A 21,641-nucleotide genomic window follows, 5' to 3' on the forward strand; every position below is an offset into this window, starting at 1 on the left:
TTGCTGTGTGGCGCACGGAAATTGTTGGGCTTTGCTTTGGATGGGAATCCTGCATTTTGAGCGTTAGTTTAAATGATGCGAAATGAGTTATTCTATTGGAATACTATCCTTGGATCAGGTGTCCGGCGCATAGTTAATAGATCATTTTGCAATAGATGTGTTGCAGTGTTAGCACAAGAGGAACACCAACTGCACCATGACCCTGTTGTGCTTTGCTGCTCTTAACTCCACAACTCCAGTGTCTTGCGCTGGCACTCGTCCACCCAGTTAATATTCTACCTGTGATGCAGCCAGTTTTGAAACAGACCATTTAATCCGAACCATATATTTTTTTTAACAGCGACGAGCATATTTCAAGAGATACATCACGGTGATACTATTTTGCTGAGCAATGAGTAAGGATTAGCCATATTTCTTGAATATGCAGTCGAAATATTTGTGGTGTTGGCGCCTCCCTATGCAACGCTCACACGATTTATGAACACACCAACGACTGAGTTTCAAACCAGCAGGTTGCAGCTCGAGTCACACAGCACTCAGGAAAAATAAGTTATTCGGCCTATCTTGTCAGTCATGATTATCTGAAAGAGCTACCTAATTAGTCACACTACCCACACGGCCCTGGAAATGTTTCTCATTTTAAGTATTTTTCCAATTCTCCTTTGAAATTTGTGCTTGAACCTTCGCCCAATCGCCCCTTTCAGGCAGCTCATATTCTAACAGCTTGCTGCACGAAGAAATCTCCAAAAAACGGAAACAATGACCGAGCACTGCCCCAATTGTGTTTTTCTTGATACGGTGTAACTTTTGGAACGGTGCAATTGGGTTTTAATGGTTTGTTACAATAGTCGAGAGATGCCGCATTTTGTGTGAGCTCCCCAGTCATTCCCAGTCTACAGTCAGAGACTTCACATGGGCTGAAATTCAGACTGGGTGATAATGGGAGGAAAAAAACAATCAGAGCTATTTTAGATAAAAAACAGAAATCCTCAGTAGGTCTAGCAGCATGTGGGGGGAGTTAGTTGAGTGCGAGTTGTAGAAGGTGCAATTATAAAACCACCCCTCCTGCTGAATATTCACAGGGCACAACACCTCCAGCGATGCCTGGCGAGCACTCCTATCACAGAGACTGCATGTTTCTCACCTTTAACATTCTGGCTGCTAAAAACCTGTCAACCCTATTAAACCTTTAAATAACAGGAAATGTGCAGCCGCCAATAAAAGCGACTCTTTCCTGTCCTGATTTTATACAATACTAATTATTGTTTCCTTCGCCAATAAATTCAATAATTTCTGGTTGTCTGTGTTGTGATTTAAAACCGGTTAGATGCCCCCCCGCCCACGACCCAGCCCCACACTAGGGGAGCCCATTCCCCTCTTGAGTTCAGAGTAACAGCAACTCTGTTCAATCACCTTCTCTGCAATTATTAGATTTGCAGAGTGGTGAAATATAACAAGGTTTGATTGGATTTTAACAATGGATTGTTCCGAAAGGTATAACTAGTGGGTGTAGCTAAAGGATTAGCTATGATGGGATGTTTATTAAGACCCTGCTTCTGCCGTGAAAACAGATTGAACAGGACTCGTCTTCTCACTGAAACGGAACTCAAACCAACAATTAGCAAGTGAAAAGGCGCTTTAAGTATTGTTACCTCCCTCCCCATCAGCGGTGCAGGTAGCAATATTCATTATTTATTAGTCCGTCCGCACACAATTATAATTTGCATTGTAATGGCCGGAATGTAATGGCTGAATATAACACCTCTCCCACCCTCCTCTAGCACAGGGAGTGGGTGATCTGCAGCACACATTGATCGACACTTGAACTTCAGGAAGAGGCAGCAGCTGTTTGTTGATGTGGAGGGACTGCAGACAGCTGGCCGTATCTTTCTGGACACACATGTATTGACCACTTGGAGCTGAGAGTCCAAAACGGCTCTTCTTTCATTCCAAGGCGATTCTGGCGGCAGCCCAGGACACGAAGCGGCGGTAATATTCCCTAGTGTCTCACTGTACCACCAAAACAGGGCAGGGTCTTGTGCCCAATCATATTTCCAGCACTGTTTCCTATAAAGCGACCCCCTCACTCGGCAATAGGGATCCATGTGTTTAAACACGGCCGGAGACATTATTAATACCGTTACAGTGGCTAGGCTGAAATTAGGAGCTTTAAACAGCAGCTATATAAACCTTCAATAAAACACCCGGCATGGATCTGCGTTTTGTGTTTGTAAATTTGTAAAACTTTTTTGCACCTCCGCCTTTCGCTAAAATAAGTAAACCGGTGAGAGAGTAACCGAAGCTACTGGAATGCCCGAGGAGGAGCTGCGGCCAGGCAAGGGTTAACAAGTTTGGAGCAGCAGCATTTGAGGGAAACCCGGCCAACATTGTTTCATCGTGTACAAAATCTTCACCAATCGGTGGGTTTATTGGCAATAATCAGGCACGGTATTGATTAAATGGGTTGGGGCAGCTTTTGGGGCTCATTGCTCAGTGTCCACACACTCCATGTGTGTTGGTTCTGTCATTAAATTTAAAAGCCATGCGATTAGAATTAAATAAATAGAGCAGTTCAAACTAGGGGCAGTGGTGTTGTATATTGAGTACAATCTCTTCCCTAATTCGTGTGTTCGTGAGAGCCACTAACCCGCTTCACATTCTACTTTACAGAGCAGTAACCTCGCACATACCTCGCCGGGTTATAGCTGCTGTAAATGTACCTATAAAACTGTGGGTGGCAACGACGACCATGTTTACTTTCTGATATAACCTTGCTTTTCCACTGCTCTGCCTGGCTGACCTGGGTTTGAACCTCGGGCGAGCACGGGATCATAATTTTAGGAATTCACATCTGAATGACGTAGTCATTTCTCACAGTTACCCAAAGGCGCGGTTTAATCTGCAGTCCGAGGTGAACGTCAGGCCAGGCTGTTGGTTGACTTGTCACTCAGCCTCTGCGCCACGTCAATGCAAAACTTGGCTTCACGACAATTACATAGATTAATCTCTGGATCAGCAATCTTCTAACCATGAGCTGGCGGGATTAGGAAGCCATCCACAACAAACCTCAAGCACTTGGAGTTACAGACCGCCTTTTACCAGGGAATCGTGCAGAATACTTTTTTAAAAAAACGTATTCCGAATGTATTGTTGAATCTCAGACATCACAGAGCACAGTTCTTATAGAGATGGCCCCGGGGGCATATCAGCAATTCCTCTAAACCATAACTTTTTAACTAAACGCACTACCGGAGATGAGCGAATTTCAGCTCAGGGAAGTGACTGCTCAGATTTACATTCTTAAAAATCCCAAAAAAAGGTTTAAGTTGCTCGTGTCTTGATAGATGCGGCAATTAGAGACCATGGAGTGTTTAGCAGCGACTGAGGCCAACATGACACGTTTAGCATAATCTTAAACATAAGACATGTTGTTTTAAAAGCGTTTCTTGCTGAAGTTCAATACACCCCATGTACAAGAAATGCATCAGTTGGGTAAATGCAAATAGGACCGCTCACACTTTTATGAACCAATTTGCGTTTTCTGTGTATTACAATGAAGACAGTACAAATTATCAGTTGAATTGGGCTGCAGGAGCACTGTAAAAGGGTTCACACTTCTTTCTCCAAAGGCACCTTTATTTAGGGGTGTCGTTTGCTCTCCTCCCTTCCGACCTTAGTGATATTTTCTAAGTGCTTGAGTTCATTCTTCCAAAATATTTAATGGTCTCCGAAAAAGAGACGGCCGATCATAAATGTCAGGAACTCATGCTGTCCTTTCCCCTTCTGGCTAACAATGGGTTAAAGATTTTTGGGCAGCGTCACTGAAACAGGCGGAGTCAGAGGGATGGCACAATCTACACAATTAAAGATGAACTTTGTGTGAACTAATTTAACTGACCAAGAGGTAAGAGGGGCTGAGACCTGGAGTGGTTATAAGGGGGCTTGAACCTGGAGTGTCAGCATTTGGGAGCCTCACTCTCTTCATTTACAGCACAGCTATACTTGCTCGTTCAGCTTCCCGAGGGAAGCACTGAGGGGTGCTGCTGCTAAGATGGTCCTATTTACACTTTGTGCTACTTTCCTGTGCACTTTGGCGCTGCCCTTGGCGCTCTTCCTCGCTGCGCTGAAGCTGTGGGAGGTTTACTGTGTCAGTAGACGGGACCTTAGCTGTGAGAAGCCCCTACCTCCGGGGTCCATGGGGCTGCCCTTCCTGGGAGAGACTCTCCAGCTGGTCCTGCAGGTGAGACGTTCAATTATTCCAAGAAATAAACCAACATTTTTCAAATCTGTCTCATCCTCTGGGAGAAACCGAGAGCGAAGTAGTAAACTTGAGAGTTAAGAATAGGGAATATAGTTTTAAACGTTTCGAGGGGTGGAGGTGAAACAGGTAAAAGGCGCTGTTCAGCACTGAGAGAGGCGCCCAGCTACTTTACAGAATTACACTGCGCTGTGTCGTCATTAATAAGACACATGAATTTAACAGCAAGCGTCACTATGCAAAACCCCCCAACAATTTGGCTTGTTGGAGTGGCTGCCAATCTGATTCATCTCGCACCGTGCGCCAGGTTCACCTCGCTGGAATTTGGATTTGAATTTTGGCGCCTCGTGTCAAATTGCTACAGCGCTATTTGAAAATCTGCTTTTTTTTTTGTTGTCTCCACAGGTTCAGCAATCGCCCCAAGTCAGTCGGCGACCTGAAAACTAGCTCCGCAAATGACCCCCTTTCCAATATTACATTCGCGCGTCTAACTGATAACGTCTGTCCCATTTACAGAGATACAAATTCCTCAAGATGAAAGTCCGAAAGTACGGCCACATCTACAAGACCCATCTTTTCGGGAACCCGACTGTGCGGATCATGGGAGCTGAGAATGTGAAGCACATTTTGCTGGGCGAGCATAAGCTGGTGTCGGTGCAGTGGCCCGCCTCTGTCAGGGCCATCCTGGGAGCCGGCTGCCTCTCCAGCCTCCACGACTCCGAGCACAAGCACAGGAAAAGGGTAAGCAATGTGTACAATGTCCACATCTGAGCCGGTTCACTGAGAGAGGCGCCCGGTGTCCAAAAGGTTTCGCATAGAGAGGTCCTGGCAATTTGTGCACTTGGTGCCTGGGACCTCGACTTTAATCAATATCCGACAGAACAATCTGCACGAACCCCTTGGCGAAGATGAGACAGATTGGACTCGAAACGATAACTCTGTTTCTCTCTCCACAGGTGCTGCCGGACCTGCTGAGCTTTTCCAGCACTTTCTGTTTTTATTTCAGATTTCCGGCATCCGCAGTATTTTACTCTTATCGCATTAACCCAGTAAATCCAATTACAGACAGTGCTGGGGTCAAAAGTGCTCATTTAATGTAAACAAAAGCAGAAAATGCTGGAAAAGCTCAGCAGGTCTAACAGCATCTGTGGGCAGAAAAAAAATTAACGTTTCGAGTCCTTGTGACTTCTTCAGAGCTAACTCTGTTTCTCTCTCCACAGATGCTGTTAGACCTGCTGAACTTTTCCAGCATTTTCTGTTTTTGTTTCAGATTTCCAACGTCCGCAGTATTTTGCTCATTTCATATAATAAGCCTCATGTAAAAATTTAACCGATGTTTAGAAGGGTCATTTTTAAAGAATCTTTGAAAGGAAGTGCATGTCTGTGCTGGTTGAAGTTTATTCTGCAAGACAGGAAAAGTGGGATACCGGTTCCGATTCGCTAGTTTAATCATGGATTTTTAAATTCTAGGTGATTTTGAAAGCCTTTTCCCGAGAAGCTCTAGAGAACTACATCCCAGTGATGGGCGAGGAGATTAGGGCCGGGGTCAGGCGATGGCTGGAGAGCGGCTCCTGCGTGCTGGTTTACCCCGAAATGAAACGCCTGATGTTCGGCATCGCCATGCGGATCCTGCTGGGCTTCGAGCCCACACACACCACCCGGCAGACCCAGCAACAACTCATCGAGGCCTTCGAGGAGATGATTCGCAATCTCTTCTCCCTGCCCATCGATGTGCCGTTCAGCGGCTTATACCGGGTAAGGACCCGAGGAAAAGATTAGGAAAAATGGGAGGGAACCGGAGAGCAGCTTTTGGCTCCAGTGCTAACTGCAGCATGGGGAGGCTGGAGGATGGATCCTTTACAGCGGGGGGGGCTAACACTGACCGTGCCGTTATTTGGTAACAGGGGCTGAAGGCTCGGAATGTGATCCACGCAAAAATCGAAGAGAACATAAGGAAAAAGGTGGCGAGACGCGAGCCCACGGCTCAGTTCAAGGATGCCCTGCAGCTGCTGATCGAGCACTCAGAGCAGAGTGAGCAACCCCTCCGTTTACAGGTAAACCTGTCGCTCCAGACCCCCAGCGCACAGCTCCACAGCCAAAGCATTGCCCCAACACACAGTACCCCCACCCTACAACACAGCTCCTGCTCCACCACATTGCTCGAGAATATAACCCCCGCCTAGAACACTGTCCCAGCCCCCGCCCCCCGCGCCCAGAACAGTGCCCCAGCCGCCCCCGCCCAGAACACTGCCCCAGCCCCCCCCAGAACACTGCCCCAGCCCCCCCCAGAACACTGCCCCAGCCCCCCCGCCGCCCAGAACACTGCCTCAGCCCCCCCCCGCCCAGAACACAACCCCAGCCCCCCCCGCCCAGAACACTGCCCCAGCCAACCCCCCCGCCCCGCCCAGAACACTGCCCCAGCCCCCCCCCCCCGCCCAGAACACTGCCCCATCAGCCCCCCCCCGCCCAGAACACTGCCCCATCAGCCCCCCCCCGCCCAGAACACTGCCCAGCCCACACCCCCCCCCTGCCCAGAACACTGTCCCAGCTTCAACCCCGCCCAGAACACCCCACCTCAGCCCAACAACTAACGCAACTCCTGATTTTTACACCCAGTTGAACAAATTTCACATCACATTTTTTTTAAGCGATGACGGTCTTTTTTGTTCTTTGCACGTTTAAATTCCGGTGAAGATTCCCTCTCCGGCTTCCTGCGGCGAATGTCTGGACGGGATGTGTAAGCTGCTGGGTGTACACGCAACCCCGGTAAGCGGCCGCTTCCTGGCTGCAATCTGCACAAGGTTTGCAGCCGGACCATTCAGCATTTTCAGGCGCCGTTTCTCTGCTGTTCCGGTGCGGTTTCACAGCGCCGGCACTCTGCGGATGCTGGAAATCCAAAACAAAAACAGAATACTCCTGCTCTCGTGCCTGACTTGTGTTTACTATTTTTGAAAAGGAATTGAAAGAATCTGCTACCGAGCTGCTGTTTGGAGGACATGAGACAACAGCCAGTACAGCCACCTCCCTGGTCACTTTCCTGGCGTTACACCCTGCGGTGCTGCAAAAAGTCAGAGAGGAATTGCAAGAACAGGTAAGACATTGCATAACAGTGAGTGAGCACATTCCCAGCCTCAGATCGATTCCCCTGATCAGATTCCTCGGCTTGTAAAGCGGAAAAGTCCATTGGTGGCAAATTGAGAGTAATTTAAGCGGCAGTCTTGCATTTTGCTTTTCGCTTTAAGTGTGGTTTTTCTATGGGTTTGCAGGGATTACTGAACAGCGACGCTACGGAGGACAAACAAATCACCATTGAACTCCTGGAACAACTTAAATACACCGGAAGCGTCATCAAAGAAACTCTTCGACTGAGTCCCCCGGTCCCTGGAGGATTCCGCGTGGTCCTAAAGACCTTCGTGCTGAACGTAAGCTGAAATTCGAGTCAGGAATGGTTAAGTGGTCTGACACATTGATACCTTTACGGCAGTCGCCCCAAAAAGGCACCTCGTGCGCATTTAGAGAGAAAAAAAAATCAAATTTTGATTTGATTAGGCAGAACTGTCTAATACGTCTAAGCAGGTATTTATCATCAACGATCAGTTTGCGTGGGTAGCTAATCCTGTGTTCGTGCAGCTGTTGCAAGCTGCAGAGGATTTTCTCGCTGCAGTAATACCTTTATAGTTCAGCTGAGACTATACCAACTATCCCGGAGGAATTCCTGACTGCATTATATGGGTCCCATCCCTCGAACTTTTAGGTTCAGAAATTGTGCTCGAGAGTGTCTCAGTGAGTGTGTGTCTGTAAACGTGTTTTTAAACTATTTAAACTGGCCATTCACAAACTCAAGTCGATTGGGAAGAATCTGACAGCAGGACGTCACAAGGTTATAAACATTAAGAAGGTGATAACAGTAGCTAATTTCATAGCCAACTTTATGTCTATCCTGTAGAATCCACATTCTTCTACTAGGGCTAGTACATGTCGCCAATAACAGGCCTAAAGTATTAAGAGTGTCCAGGATACAGTCATCTAATTTTAGATTTTTCTGTAAAGGGTATTGATAACATTTAGAATAGTAAAACAATTGTTTTCAAATCCAAATTGCAAGATATGGAAACTAATTTCACTAGAAACAATTTTAAAATACCACAATCCTTATACCTGAATTTACAAAAATGCTCAACTGTAGATATTGATTATTATTTTAAAATATTTTTTTCCCAGGGTTATCAGATACCAAAAGGCTGGAATGTTATTTACAGTATCTGTGACACACATGACGTAGCAACCAATTTCTCGAAAAAGGATGAGTTCAACCCGGATCGCTTCATGGAGGGCTGCTCAGAAAAAGATTCCTGCAGATTCAGCTATATCCCATTTGGCGGAGGCTCCAGAAGTTGTGTGGGCAAAGAGTTTGCCAAGATCCTCCTCAAGATCTTCACAGTGGAACTCGTCAGGGGTTGTGACTGGGAACTTTTAAACGGGCCTCCTACAATGAAAACCAACCCCACTGTATACCCAGTGGACAACTTGCCCACAAAATTCACACCGTTCCCGTACAAAATGTGACCTACTCACAACACCAGGACTCTGAAGATCACCATCTCAACATTATCAACATGCAGACTTTTACAGAAGAGTCCACAGATCCTTTACTATTGTATTGCAGTCAGTATACCAGTATGTCAAAATATCTTTCAGGAAGTCACTTGGTGGGTTGATAAACATGGCAGAGGCTTTATTATCTCATTTTTAAAAATGAGATTTTGTCCAGGTCTTGTGAAGTTGAAAATATTCTCTCCCCCCCCCACCACCAATCTTTTTGCTTTTTTCCTCCCCAGAGTGAAGATCAAACTGTTTCACACAGATCATATGTTTATATTAATTCTGTAAATAAGCTATTTTATACTACTGTATTTGTAATCTTAAACTACTGCTTTTAGATTATGAATTATTTAAATACATTGTAGCTTTGTAATGCAACTGCTAATTTATGTTAAGCCTTGGACTGTAAATATTATAATTTAAAGAACAGGCTGCCTGGCAAACATTACAAGTATATGTCAAGCACTAGGCCATGAATCATATGGATACATGGCAAGAGAGAGATTGCGTGTGTTCATCTTCATATCAGGATTCTTTATATATAAAAAAAGCTCCACACAATAAAAAGACCATGAACCATAGACACTGGAAATGATTTATTAGCAGCTAACATTGTAGTTATTAGGGCATAGGAAATACACATTGATTAATAATGCTTTAGTTTGCAGTTAAATTACATATTTTGGTCCAAATTCTTACATTAAAAAAAAGCGAACCAGAAAAAAACATGAAGCTTCTGCTGAGTACAACACTGCTACACAATATATAATCCTCAATGTTGATGGCTGGTTTCTTCCATTCTCGTATGATATATGCAAACCAAGTGGAAGCACTTGTGCTCTAAGTTCTGTTTTAGAAAATATTCTAAAAATCCCATAATATTTGCATGTCATGTGTGATTTAAACCTACACTTTAACAGATTAGCAAACCAACCACCTTGAATAGCCATATTTTAAACCCTTTTTTGCTCAATTCACCACTCCAATAAACAAAACACCCCTGGTATTTCATAACTAGAGAGGCACCTGCTAAACAAACAGCCAACTGCGCAAACGCTGGATAAAACCAGCAGGGTTCTGGTCAACAGGGTCAGCACATTAACATGGAATCACTGATAAATGGCCCAGTCATGACCCCATGAACCTTGCCTAACCTTGGTAAATGTAGATCTCGTCACCCTCCTAACCTCAGTCCATTTCTACCCTTAAGGCCACGAGATTGTAGACATATGAAATGAATGTTCCTGGACCAGTTATACAACAGAGTCGCTGCTGTAGGAGGACTGGCCAATCTTAAGATCCTTAGATAGGATTCACAATTCGCATGGACAGGTAGTTCTGTTGAAGATAACACAAGATTAGTAAAAGTGAATACCATTTGAACTTACAAACATCGCTTAATATTTCTCAAAGCAGTAACACATTTTCCAGTATATCAGCAGGTCATCTGTTCATCTGACAGGCTAAACATAAGCTCGCCAAGATCTGGGCCAAGAATTATGCAACAGAACAAGATTGGCTGTAGATTGTTATTAGAAACACTTGCAGTGGAATTTAAAAAAAATACGAAACATGCAGACTTTCTTTTACTCTCAATGAAAGAAAAAAGGTTCTGCATTCAATTTCACCTTTCTATGGCCTCAAATTGTGGTGGCCAAGCAACACCTGAGTCACATGTGGCTGTTCATACTTACCTGTACAGTGTACACTTGGAGTTAAGGATGCACTTACACACTAGGCCAATTTATCTCTGAATTGCACCCGTGTATCCATTTTCTAGGCCACAACAGAGGAAGAAATCTTTTACAGCTGTCTACTCTGTGCTTCATACATATTTCTAGATTGGAGTCTGGGTTTCGCTGTGGCTAGAGCAGTCATTTCTATTTAGAAATGAAATTTTGAATGGACAAGTTTCATCCACTAGATCAAGTGCTGTTTGACAGCAGCTAATAAATTGAGTTTTTTTACTATCATGCTAATCTGCTGAGATTCACAGCATCTTCAACCACACCAGCTGCTGTCTTTTCCTCCACTATTTTCACCTCCCCTCCCCACTATTCCCTTCAGGGTATCCTTGTTTCTCCTAATTTTCCACGACTCTAAATTCCACCTGGCCTTCCCCAGGCGACTGCATTAGATACATCATCAGTCCTCTTGCTTCCTCTCTCACCATAGTCCATGGATCACAAACACTTCTTCAATGTAGGCACAATGTGTGTGTAATTCCCTTGATCCTGCACTTTGTATTCACTATTCTTTGTGTTCATTAACTTTCCTGCAGGCTTTGGCATGCTGGACCTCACCATCCTCCGCTTTAGTCTTTCCATTGCCCTGATCAATGGGACTGCCTTTACTTAGTTCTACTTTTACCTAGACAAATGCAGCTCAGGGACCTTCAGTAATGATATCTCTTCCCATCACTAAACTCTTACCTCTCTAGTCACCCAAGGATCTATCATTCTACCCCATCCTCTTCCACAACTACGTGCACCATCACATGAAGACATGGTCAAGCTCCATCTGCACACTGGCTGGACCCAGCTCTGCTATCAATCCTCTCAATCCTTCTGCTGTTTCCGTGTTGTTTGACTGCCTGCCTGATATCCACTTTGGAGCAGTCTCAATTTCCTTCAGTTAAAAATTGAGAAGCTGATGCCATTGTCTTCACACTCCACCACAAATTCCTTGACTTAGCCATCATTTTCATCCTCCCAGGTTACAGGCTCAGCTGAAGTACCTTAACAAGTTTCCATGCCCCCTTCATTAGTAAGATCATCCACATCCGTCACATTGCACATCTCTGCCCCTGAATCAGCTTGTCCTATCCACCCCTCATTCATGCCTTTCTATCTCTTGCCTGGCATCCCATCCTGCAATTTTGGTTTATCCAGAACTCTCCTACTAGTATCTTAACCTGCACCAAGTTCCACCCATCCATTACTCCCGAACTTGCTGACTTACATTAGCACCCGGTGCCCCAATGTGTCAAACTTAAAACTTTCAACCTATTGTTTAAATTGCAACATGGCCAATCTGTTGCTGTATCCTAGAACAACAGCCCTCTGACACATCTTCCTTCTAAATGTTGGGAAGACTGAAACCATTGCCTTTGGCCCCTGCCACAAACTCCACTCCCCAGCCACTGCCACCAGCTCTCTCCCTGACAAGTATCTGAGACTGAACCAGACTGTTCACAAGCTTGGTGTCCCACTCATCCCCAAGATTGGCTTCAGTACACCATCACCAAGACTGCTCATTTCCACTTCTATAATATTGGCATACACTGTCCCTCCTCAGCTTATCTGCTGCCTCATCCATACCTTTGTTACCTCTGGACTTGACTATTCCACTGCACACCTGGCCAGCCTCCCACATTCTACCCTCTGTAAAGTTGATGTCATCCAAAGCTCTGCTGTCCATGTCTAACTAGCACCAAGGCCATCGCCCTTATCCTAACAAACACCAAGTCCCATTTGCCCATCACCCCTGCACTCACTGAGATACACTGGTCCCCAGTTAAGCAGCACCTCAATTAAAAAATTATTATCTTTGTTTCAAATCCTCCATGGTGTCAACCCTCCCCACCTCCGTAACCTCATCCATCACTCCAGCAGTCAGGACTATCTGCGCTCCCAATTCTGGTTTCTTGACCACCCCAATTTTAATTGATTCGTGATTGGTAGGTGTACCTTCAGTTGTCTGAGCCCCAACCCTGGAATTCCTTCCCTAAACCTCTCAACTTTGTGTTCCTTCTTTACAATGCTTCATAAAACCCACCTCTGACCAAGCTTTTGGTCATCTGTCCCAATATCTCCTTATGTAGCTCAGTGCCAGATTCTGTTTTATCCCAAAGTCCTTCACAGGAGCACAAATTGTTGTTGTTCCTCCAACTCTGGCTTCCTGTGCACCTGAAAATCCTTTCTTCCAAACATTAGCATCTGTGCCTTAAGTCATTTAGGCTCACAATTCTGGAATTCACTCTAAACCTCTCCACATCCCCTTCTACCCAACACAGCACATTCCCCAAACCCCGAATCTTTTTTGTTCGTCCACAGGATGTGGGTATCACTGGCTGGGCCAGCATTTATTGCCCATCCCTAATTGCCCTTGAGGCGGCACTGGTGAGCTGCCTTCTTGAACTGCTGCAGTTCATATGGTGTAGGTACACCCAGTGTTGTTATGGAGGGAGTTCCAGGATTTTGACCCAGTGAAGGAACAGTGATATAGTTCCAAGTCAGGATGGTGCATGACTTGGAGGGGAATTTCCAGGTAGTGCTGTTCCAATGCATCTGCAGCCTTTTCCTTCTAGGTGGTGGAGACTGTGGGTTTGGAAGGTGCTAAGGAGTCTTGATGAGTTGCTGCAGTGCATTGTAGATGGTACACACTGCTGCCACTGTGTCAGTGCTGGAAGATGTGTCAATCTAGAATGCTGCTTTCTGCTGGAATTGGGAGCTGCACTCAGCCAGGCAAGAGGAAAGTATTCCATCACACTTCTGACTTGTGCTTTGCAGATGGTAAGGGCATTTGGGAGTCAGGAGGGAAGTTACTCACTGCAGAATTTGCAGCCTCTGACCTGCTCTTGTAGCTACAGTATTTACATGGCTAGTCCAGTTCAGTTTCTGGTCAATGGTAACCCCCAGGATGTTGATAGCAGGGGATTCAGTGATGGTAACACTATTGAATGAAATGGGGAGATGGTCATTGCTTGACACTTGTATCACAAATGTTGTTATTTGCTCCTTATCAGCCCAAGCCTGAATGTTGTCCAGGTCTTGCTACATATGAGCATGGACTGTTTCAGTATCCGAGGAGTTGTGAATGGTGTGGAATATTTGGCAGCGAACAGCCCCACTTCTGACCTGATGATGGAAGGAAGGTCATTGATGAAGCAGCTGAAGATGGTTGAGCCTAGGACACTGCCCTGAGAAACTCCTGCAGTGATGCCCTGGAATGCAGATGATTGACCTCCAACAACACAACCATCTTCCTTTGTGCTAGGTATAACTCCAACCAGTGGAGAGTTTTCCCACTGATTCCCACTGGCTCCAGTTTTGCTAGGGCTCCTTGATGCCACACTTGGTAAAATGCAGCCTTGGACGTCAAGGGCAGTCACCCTCACCTCACCTCTGGAGCTCAGCTCTTTTGTCCATGTTTGAACCACAGTTGTAATAAGGTCAGGAGTTGAGTGCCATGGCAGAACCCAAACTGAGCTTCAGTGAGCAGGTTATTGCTAAGCAAGTGTCGCTTGATAGCACTGTTGACAATCCCTTCCAAACTTTACTGTGGATTGAGTGTAGACTGATGAGGCAGTAATTGGCTGGGTTGGATTTGTCCTGGTTTTTATGGACAGGTCATACCTGGGCAATTCCACATTGTCTTGTAGGTGCCAGTGTTGTAGCTGTACTGTAACAGCTTAGCTAGGAGCATGGCTAGTTCTGAGGTACAAGTCTTCAGTATTATTGCTGGAATATTGTCTGGGCCCATAACTTTTGCAGTATCCAGTGCCTTCAGCCATTTATTGATATCAAGTGAATTGAATTGGCTGAAGACAGGCTGGGGATCTCAGGAGGAGGCTGAGATGGATCATCCACTTGGCCCTTCTGGCTTAAGATGGTTGCAAATGATTCAGCCTGGTCTTTTGCATCTCCGCATCAGTTTCTCTGCATCACATGTATTAGTTGGTATCGAAGAGTGAAAGGATGAGCAGCAAAAAGAGGTAAGGAAAAGGGGAATGAATTGAGAAAATGCACCGAAATACATCAAGTAAACAAAGCTAACTAAATAAATCGAAAGTTGAGATTTTTCCTCTTAGGATAACTCCCCCGCCACTCTTCCCCCTATCTCTCAAATTGATTCTACTAACTCTAAGGCCAGATTATTCTATTCCATATTGGATGATAAAGGACAATTTCTGTATTCTTCTCCCTCGGACTCAAACATTCTGGTCCTGCACAGAGCTCTATCTAGTGGTCAGTCTGAGAATTAGTCGAACTTGCCCAAGGAACAGAGTTTGGATGTCAATCAAGCATGTGATTTAAAGGTATGAATGTCTATTATTTCTTCATTATTGAGTCAAGACCTACTCTTCCAAATGTCTCAAAGAAACCAAAATTATTTTCTACCTCACTGCAACAAGCATTTGGTGAAAAACAAGTGTTTCAAATGCCACAGCAAGTTTCTTTATTCACTGAATTACTGAGTTACACAGACCACAATGATCTTCGACTCATCACCCCAGACTGTACTCCAGTGACTAATCTCAACTTGGGGAATGGGGCAGTGGGAATGCTTCAATTGGCCTCAGTGACCCTGGGAAGCTTCACTCTCCTCCTTTAAGATGCATCTCAAAATTTACCTCTCACCAAGCTTTCAGGCACCCATTTTAATATTTTTACAACTTGGATGTCACATTTTGTTTGATAATGTTCCTGCAAAACACCACAGGATGTTTGACCATGCTAATAAATGCAAGTCACCATTGTTTCAGGGCAAGGAAAAGGTGAAAATAATCTGGCGACCTGGAAAGCACGTTGGTGTTAAAATTGGTTAAGGTTCAATACTGCTTGGTTTGAATAGCCTCCCAAAACACCACCTACTTCACAACTGCAAAGCAACCCAGGTAACTATACTGATGTGGGTCAGTACCTTGAGGAACAGAAAGGAAAAAATTGGGACATGGGGTCAAAAACAAATCTAAATACATCAACTTAAGGACCTCTATATGCCAACATGCATTTAAAAAAAAATGTTCCTAATAGGGGGCTAGATTTCCACATACTTCAAAGATGGGTTTAATGAGGAGGAACTTGGGTTTCAATTAAATCAATTTCACTGGAAGTGCTGAATTAATGTCTTGCAATACAGGATTGATTTCCCATTCTACTGACTTTGACCTCAATCACATTGCAGTGCCAAGTGCTGAGCATTTCTCGATAGGCTGAGAAAAAGAGTACACTTTTGTTTTTGGGTGTTTTGATGAGGATTCTCTCCAGCGATTCCTGGCAGCTGGCCAAGGACATTATTATCAGTCCTTAGAGCAAGCGCCATCTCACCATCACATAGCTTCGAGGTATCTGGCCCAGGAGAAACTAATGATAAAGAAAATGGAGAGTGGAAAGAATGTAGTTTTATACTTTCAGCTCGAGGTTATGCTGCACAAATTGCAGTTAATGGTTGGATTTTAGAACATTATTAATTTAAGCTTTTTTAAAAAAAAAAGCAAGGCCTTGTAATGCGTAATGAAGAGCCCAGTATCTTGTACAGCTCACATTATTTAAAAATATCTTTTTGCAACATTTTATCCAAGGTTATCTTTAGGTTTAAATTATCCTCAAGATGATAGATGTTAAAATTGAAAAATAATTGGATGAGGGATTAAGGGATGGTTGCCAAATTTGCTGATGACACAAAGATTGGTAGGAAAGTAAGTTGTGAGGAGGACACAAGGAGGCTACAAAAAGATATAGGTTAAACAGCGGGCAAAGGTCTGGCAAATGGAGTATAATGTGGGAAAATGTAAATTGTCAATTTTGGCAGGAATAATAAAAGAGAAGCATATTATCTAAATAGTGAGATATTGCAGAGCTCAGATGCAGAGGGATCTGGGTGTCCTCATGCATGAATCACAAAAGGCTAGCATGCAAGTACAGCAAATAATTAGGAATGTCATTTATTGCGAGGGGAATTGAATACAAAAGTAGTGAGGTTATGCTTCAGTTGTACAGGGCATTAGTGAGACCACATTTGGAGTACTGTGTACAGTATTGGTCACCTTATTTAAGAAAGGATGTAAATGCGTTGGAAGCAGTTCAGAGAAGGTTTACCAGACTAATACTTGGAATGGATGGGCTGTCTTATGAGGAAAGAGTGGTCAGACTAGGCTTCTATCCGCTGGAGTTTAGAAGAGTAGGAGTTGACTTGATTGAAACAAAAAGATCCTGAGGGGTCTTGACAGGGTGGATGTGGAGAGGATGTTTCCTCTTGTGGGAGAATCTAGAACTAGAGGTCACTGTTTAAAAATAAGGAGTCGCCATTTAAAACAGAGATGAGGCAAAGTTTTTTCACTCAGGGGGTCATGAGTCTTTGGAACTCTTGTCCTGAAAAGGTGGTGGAAGCAGAGTCTTTGAATATTTTTAAGGCAGAGGTGGATAGATTCTTGGTAAGCATGATGATAGGTTATCGAAGGTAGGTGGGATGCAGATTTCAGGTTACCATCGGATCAGCCATGGTCTTGTTAAACGGTGGAGAAGGCTTGAGGAGCTGAATAGCCTACTCCTGCTCCTTGTTTGTATGTTCATAATCCGTTTCCTAAAGTTCTTTGCTTCAAAGGCCTGCTGTGTCGATTTTGGAAATGGGAGCTTTACTGTGTTCAGGAGCTGAAGAAATTCCCTAGCCTGGTATTGGCCCTCAAACCATCTGAGCAGTAGTGAGTTCTTTCAGAGATCAAAGCAGTCAGGATGGAAGGAACTTAATGGAATTGAACTGGAGACTACGCCGAAAGTCCATGATGCATAAACAGGCACAATTGAGCCCACACTCTTGCACCAAAAGATTCAAGGTGAAGAATGAATTTTGCCTAGCAACATGCAAGACTTGACAGCACAACCTGGTAAATAACATGTAGACCCTTGGATTATCAGAGGGGTTGAAAGGATCCAATATAGAATTAGTTAAGTAAAATTCCCCAGGATTTGCTGGAAATGGGGACACAATTTCTTCAGACAAAACTCATTGTACACCAACTCCTTGATCTGCTAATCCTGACCTCCTAGGGATGTTGTGCTTTTACTCATTATCAGACTTCGAGGTGCTGCAGCAAGCCTGCTCAATTTGAAGTGGAAGATCAACATAGCTTCATTTACAGAGACCATTCCCTTGGTTTATTGCTGCAACTTAATGCTCTGAAACAGGCTCTCCATGAGAAGAGTACACTGAGCAAGACTTGATCTATGCATACATTAACCTGATGCCTCACTCCTTTCTTTGCCAGAGGCACCAGAAGTTTCCAAAGAAATAGACACCCTTTTTCTGGTGATACCATAAGCATGATGATAAACTGGGGTGCATTCCAGTTTATGCCTTGTGGAAGAAAGCAGTTATGTAATTCCTGTGGTGAAGCTTGAGCAATTGTCATCCCATATTGAAGCAAACAATCGTGACTTTTGTCAGTTTTATTCTGACCTACAGTAAGCCAGTATTGCTGCTGAGGCAATCTAGAGTCACCTATCTAATCTTTCCTAAGCACACTGAGGTCAAGAAAGATGGAGGGAGCCCAAGGAGGGTGAAACAATGGCTATCCGAGAAGACGATGAGAACTATTTATCTTGGGGAAGTTGTACCATGCAATAGCTCTTTCTTTTTAGGTTGATAGGACCCCTGACACCTGGTGCTTCCACAGAAATGGATCCTCTAGCACTAAACCACTAACTCAGTCTCAATTCCCAATGTTTGCCAAGATACATCTATCTTTATTCTGAAAGAGATCAAAGAGCATGCCTCCAATAAACCAAACTTTCTTCAATATTACTCAATCTCCTCGATTTGAGTTGGCGGTCTGAGTAGACTCATTGGTCTATATTCATTCAACAAGATGGATCAGTGTAACACATTCATACAGTAATGCTGATGTGGCAGGTGGCAAATACCAGCCTGGGCCTCTCCCTTAATACTACAAAGTGTTTTGACCAAATCAACTGAGTTTTATCAAAAATTGCTGCAGACCATAAGGTTTTGGGAAAACCTTATTCAGTGGATGTCTATTCTACTTGCATTGTCAGTCTTCAGTGATCACCAATTGGATTGTGTCTCCCTCTCAAATAGTGGCATTTGGTCACTCTTCTTCATTCTATGTTAACTATTGAGCTCCTAACACTAAGTGTACATCCTTCCCCTAATATCTGAAAGATTCATGCGTTGGATTTTACTAGACTAGTAATCCAGAGACGAGTTCAAATCCAAGCACAGCTGCTAGATGTACTTAAATTTAATTCACAAATTTGGAATAAAATGAAAGGCTCATTAATAATGAGCATGAAATTACATTATTGTTGCATAAACCTAATTGGTTCACTAATGTCCTTCAGGAGAAGGCATCCTACTGTGTCTGGAGTATGTGAGACTCCAGAACCACACCAGCATGGTTGACTCAATTGTCTTCTGAAATGGCCTAGCAAGCCACTCAGTTGTAGGCAGCTGACCCCCACCTGCTCAAGGGCAATTAGGGATGGGCAATAAATGCTGGCCTATCCAGCAACACTCATCCCATGAATGATTTTTTTAAAAAAAAATGTAATTATTGTGCAATTTGGCCTCCAGTCTTTCTTTCCTGCTTGGTTTCTGAACAGTATCCAGCAACACAGTCTGGGAAGCACAACTGTAAGTCAGATGACTTTGACCAGTTTCTACTGGCTTATGAACCTCTCATTTTGTTGGGGCTCTGGTATTTTGGATACAGATTGCGCCTGTATGGTGCTACCTTTATTGGGTCAACTATCTTTAAAATTTGGGATTTTCAGCAGTCACTTTTTATAATTAGTGTTCTGTCTAGGTTGCTTTATCAGTTCAAATGCTCCCAAGAATACACGCTGTGGGGGAGGGGGTGGCATCTTTAAACAATAAGATGGAAGATATGAAGCTTTATTTCGGAAATTGAGCATCAAGTTAAAGCTGCTATAATCCAATGACGCCCCCCACAAAAAGCTGGTTTACTTATTGGGTTACACAGCTTCATGACTTTAGCACTGGAGTAAGGGTTCTCATCTCATTCATTTAAAACTTGTACTGAAGCCACTTATCAATCTAATTGTCTTTTGGAGCTGGTCAGAGGTCCCTTCACTGTCGCTGGGTCAAAATCCTGGAACTCAGTCCATAACAGCACTGTGAATATACATACACCATGTGGACTGCAGCAGTTCAAGGCAGCTCACCACCACCTTCTCAAGGGCAATTATGGATGGGCAATAAATGCTGGCCTAACCAGCGATGCCCACATCCTGTAAATTCAATTGTCTGCCCGTTCTCTGCTACGAGATGGTCCACCATTTGCTGGATTCCATAGGTGGCACAGATCAAGGTGTGGGGTGATTCTGTCTGAACTATTACCTCTACAGTAAAATTCATATTTAAGTGGCTTTTTTAAAAACAAGAAATCCCTAAGGTTTGTTTTCTTCTTTTATTGCCTGAAATTACTGATGAAATGTTTCAGTGCGACAGCCTTGGAGCGCTTTCTGGTTAGTTTAGCTGCTACAGCTGGACTAATTTCACAATTCTGCTTATGTCTATGAGCATAGTAAGCTTTTCTCAGTTGTGAAGAATGGATGGTTGATGTAAATCTAGGTCTGATAGACTATTCTACAGACTGTCCTCAGACTCACAGGAAGCAATCGTTTGAGCAGAACAATGAACATTTTTCTGTTAACTATGCCACTTGAATGCACTTCTTATACCCAGAATCTCAACTGTGGCGTATGGAGCATGGAGGAGTCAACAGCTACTGGGACATACTGCTTTAAATTAGAATTGCAGGCTGTGAGGAGGTTGAGCCACTTTACAGCTGCTAAAAGTCCCTCTGGATCCCAGCAAGACTTGTCATTGAATGTTTTGCAGCTCATCACCATCTTCCAACTCAAGTACCAGGTGGACTTGCCCTCTGATCTGCCCAATTTGGAATATTCTGAGAAATAGCCTGTTTTGTGAATGATACAGACTGAAGGATTTTATTTTAAAATAAAGGTGTAGTTCCTTTTTTCTGAAAATCTTTGCTCACCACTTTGTTACTGCACTATGCTCAGACACCCTATAACCACACCATGACAGGAGAATTTATTTTTCCAGGGTACTCTCTGAACAAGCTTCTCTCCTCGTACCCTGTCTATTCTCTCATTCATACTTCATAGTTTATAGGGAAGACACATGTCACTACATTCATCCACGATATAGCCTGGGTTGTCGAATGTTTAGATTGTCCAGTGACCAGGAACACACTGGAATTGGCCATCCTTTAGCAGTAACTGTTCCTCGGTTTGGGTCCGTACTTGATAAAGGGATCTTGGTACAACATTTGCTCTGCTTTCAGACTTTAAGGGAGGAAGGGAAAGAGAAAATTGGCGAGAAAATAAAAACAAGTCTACTTAATTTTCAGTCATTTTTCTTCATCTCCCAGCCTATGAGGGACCAAGCTGTAGGTGGTGCTATTTCCCAGTTACCCACCAGGTGGTGGTCTTGAGTGATGTGGAAATGCCTCCCCGCTTCTGTGAAGGGCTGAGGAGTCGAGCACACAGACTAGGAGAAGCCAGGATGCAAATCCCAGTTTACCAGTATACACCATTACTGCATAAAAACCGAATGGCGCCATGACACTTATCAGATTTTCAGAAAGAAAATTTGGCGTTTAAAATCAAGAGTGAGGACAATGTAGTACCCGGATCTGAAAGGCTGGTTAACCAGAAAAATAGGGTCTTGATGAATAACTAACAGTTAAAGAACAGCAAAATCTTGTCATTTTATCGGCTTATGAGAAAGCCAAGTTTTTGCTGGGGAAGTCTTGAGCTGTGACTTGCTAAAGAGCTACCAAAACCTTTCACCATGAAAACACCATGACCTCTTGTCCTATTATCAGAACTGATATTGGTATGAGCAGATCCTGAATTTAGAATATGAGACATAAAGCAGCAACTCTGATTCCAAGCAAGGAAGATGAGCTGAAAGTGGTCCTGTATTCCAGCCCCACTGAAATACAAGGTTGGTTTCGACAAACTACAGAATTTCTTAAATCAGGTCAAGT

The 21,641-nt window shown here is 43.9% G+C and overlaps 2 protein-coding genes across 2 annotated transcripts in view; one reads left to right on the plus strand and one right to left on the minus strand.

The window, feature by feature from the left end:
• Window positions 1-3,923: 3,923 nt before the first annotated feature.
• cyp26a1 (cytochrome P450, family 26, subfamily A, polypeptide 1) lies at window positions 3,924-9,440 on the plus strand. Its single transcript, XM_078564960.1, has 7 exons — window positions 3,924-4,240; window positions 4,775-4,999; window positions 5,729-6,013; window positions 6,163-6,312; window positions 7,215-7,349; window positions 7,525-7,680; window positions 8,480-9,440. The coding sequence occupies exons 1-7, from the start codon at window positions 4,052-4,054 to the stop codon at window positions 8,822-8,824; spliced, it is 1,485 nt and encodes a 494-aa protein (XP_078421086.1). The 5' UTR covers window positions 3,924-4,051; the 3' UTR covers window positions 8,825-9,440.
• An 8-nt stretch (window positions 9,441-9,448) lies between these two features.
• Window positions 9,449-21,641, minus strand: part of myofl (myoferlin like) — a 223,362-nt gene continuing 211,169 nt past the window's right edge. Inside the window, exon 56 of the mRNA XM_078564961.1 lies at window positions 9,449-10,198. Coding sequence (XP_078421087.1) covers window positions 10,163-10,198 — 36 coding nt within the window. The 3' untranslated portion in view covers window positions 9,449-10,162. The remainder of the gene's footprint in view (window positions 10,199-21,641) is intronic.

The sequence above is a fragment of the Cetorhinus maximus genome, chromosome 20 (assembly GCF_964194155.1).
Source record: "Cetorhinus maximus chromosome 20, sCetMax3.hap1.1, whole genome shotgun sequence".
Taxonomy (NCBI): domain Eukaryota; kingdom Metazoa; phylum Chordata; class Chondrichthyes; order Lamniformes; family Cetorhinidae; genus Cetorhinus; species Cetorhinus maximus.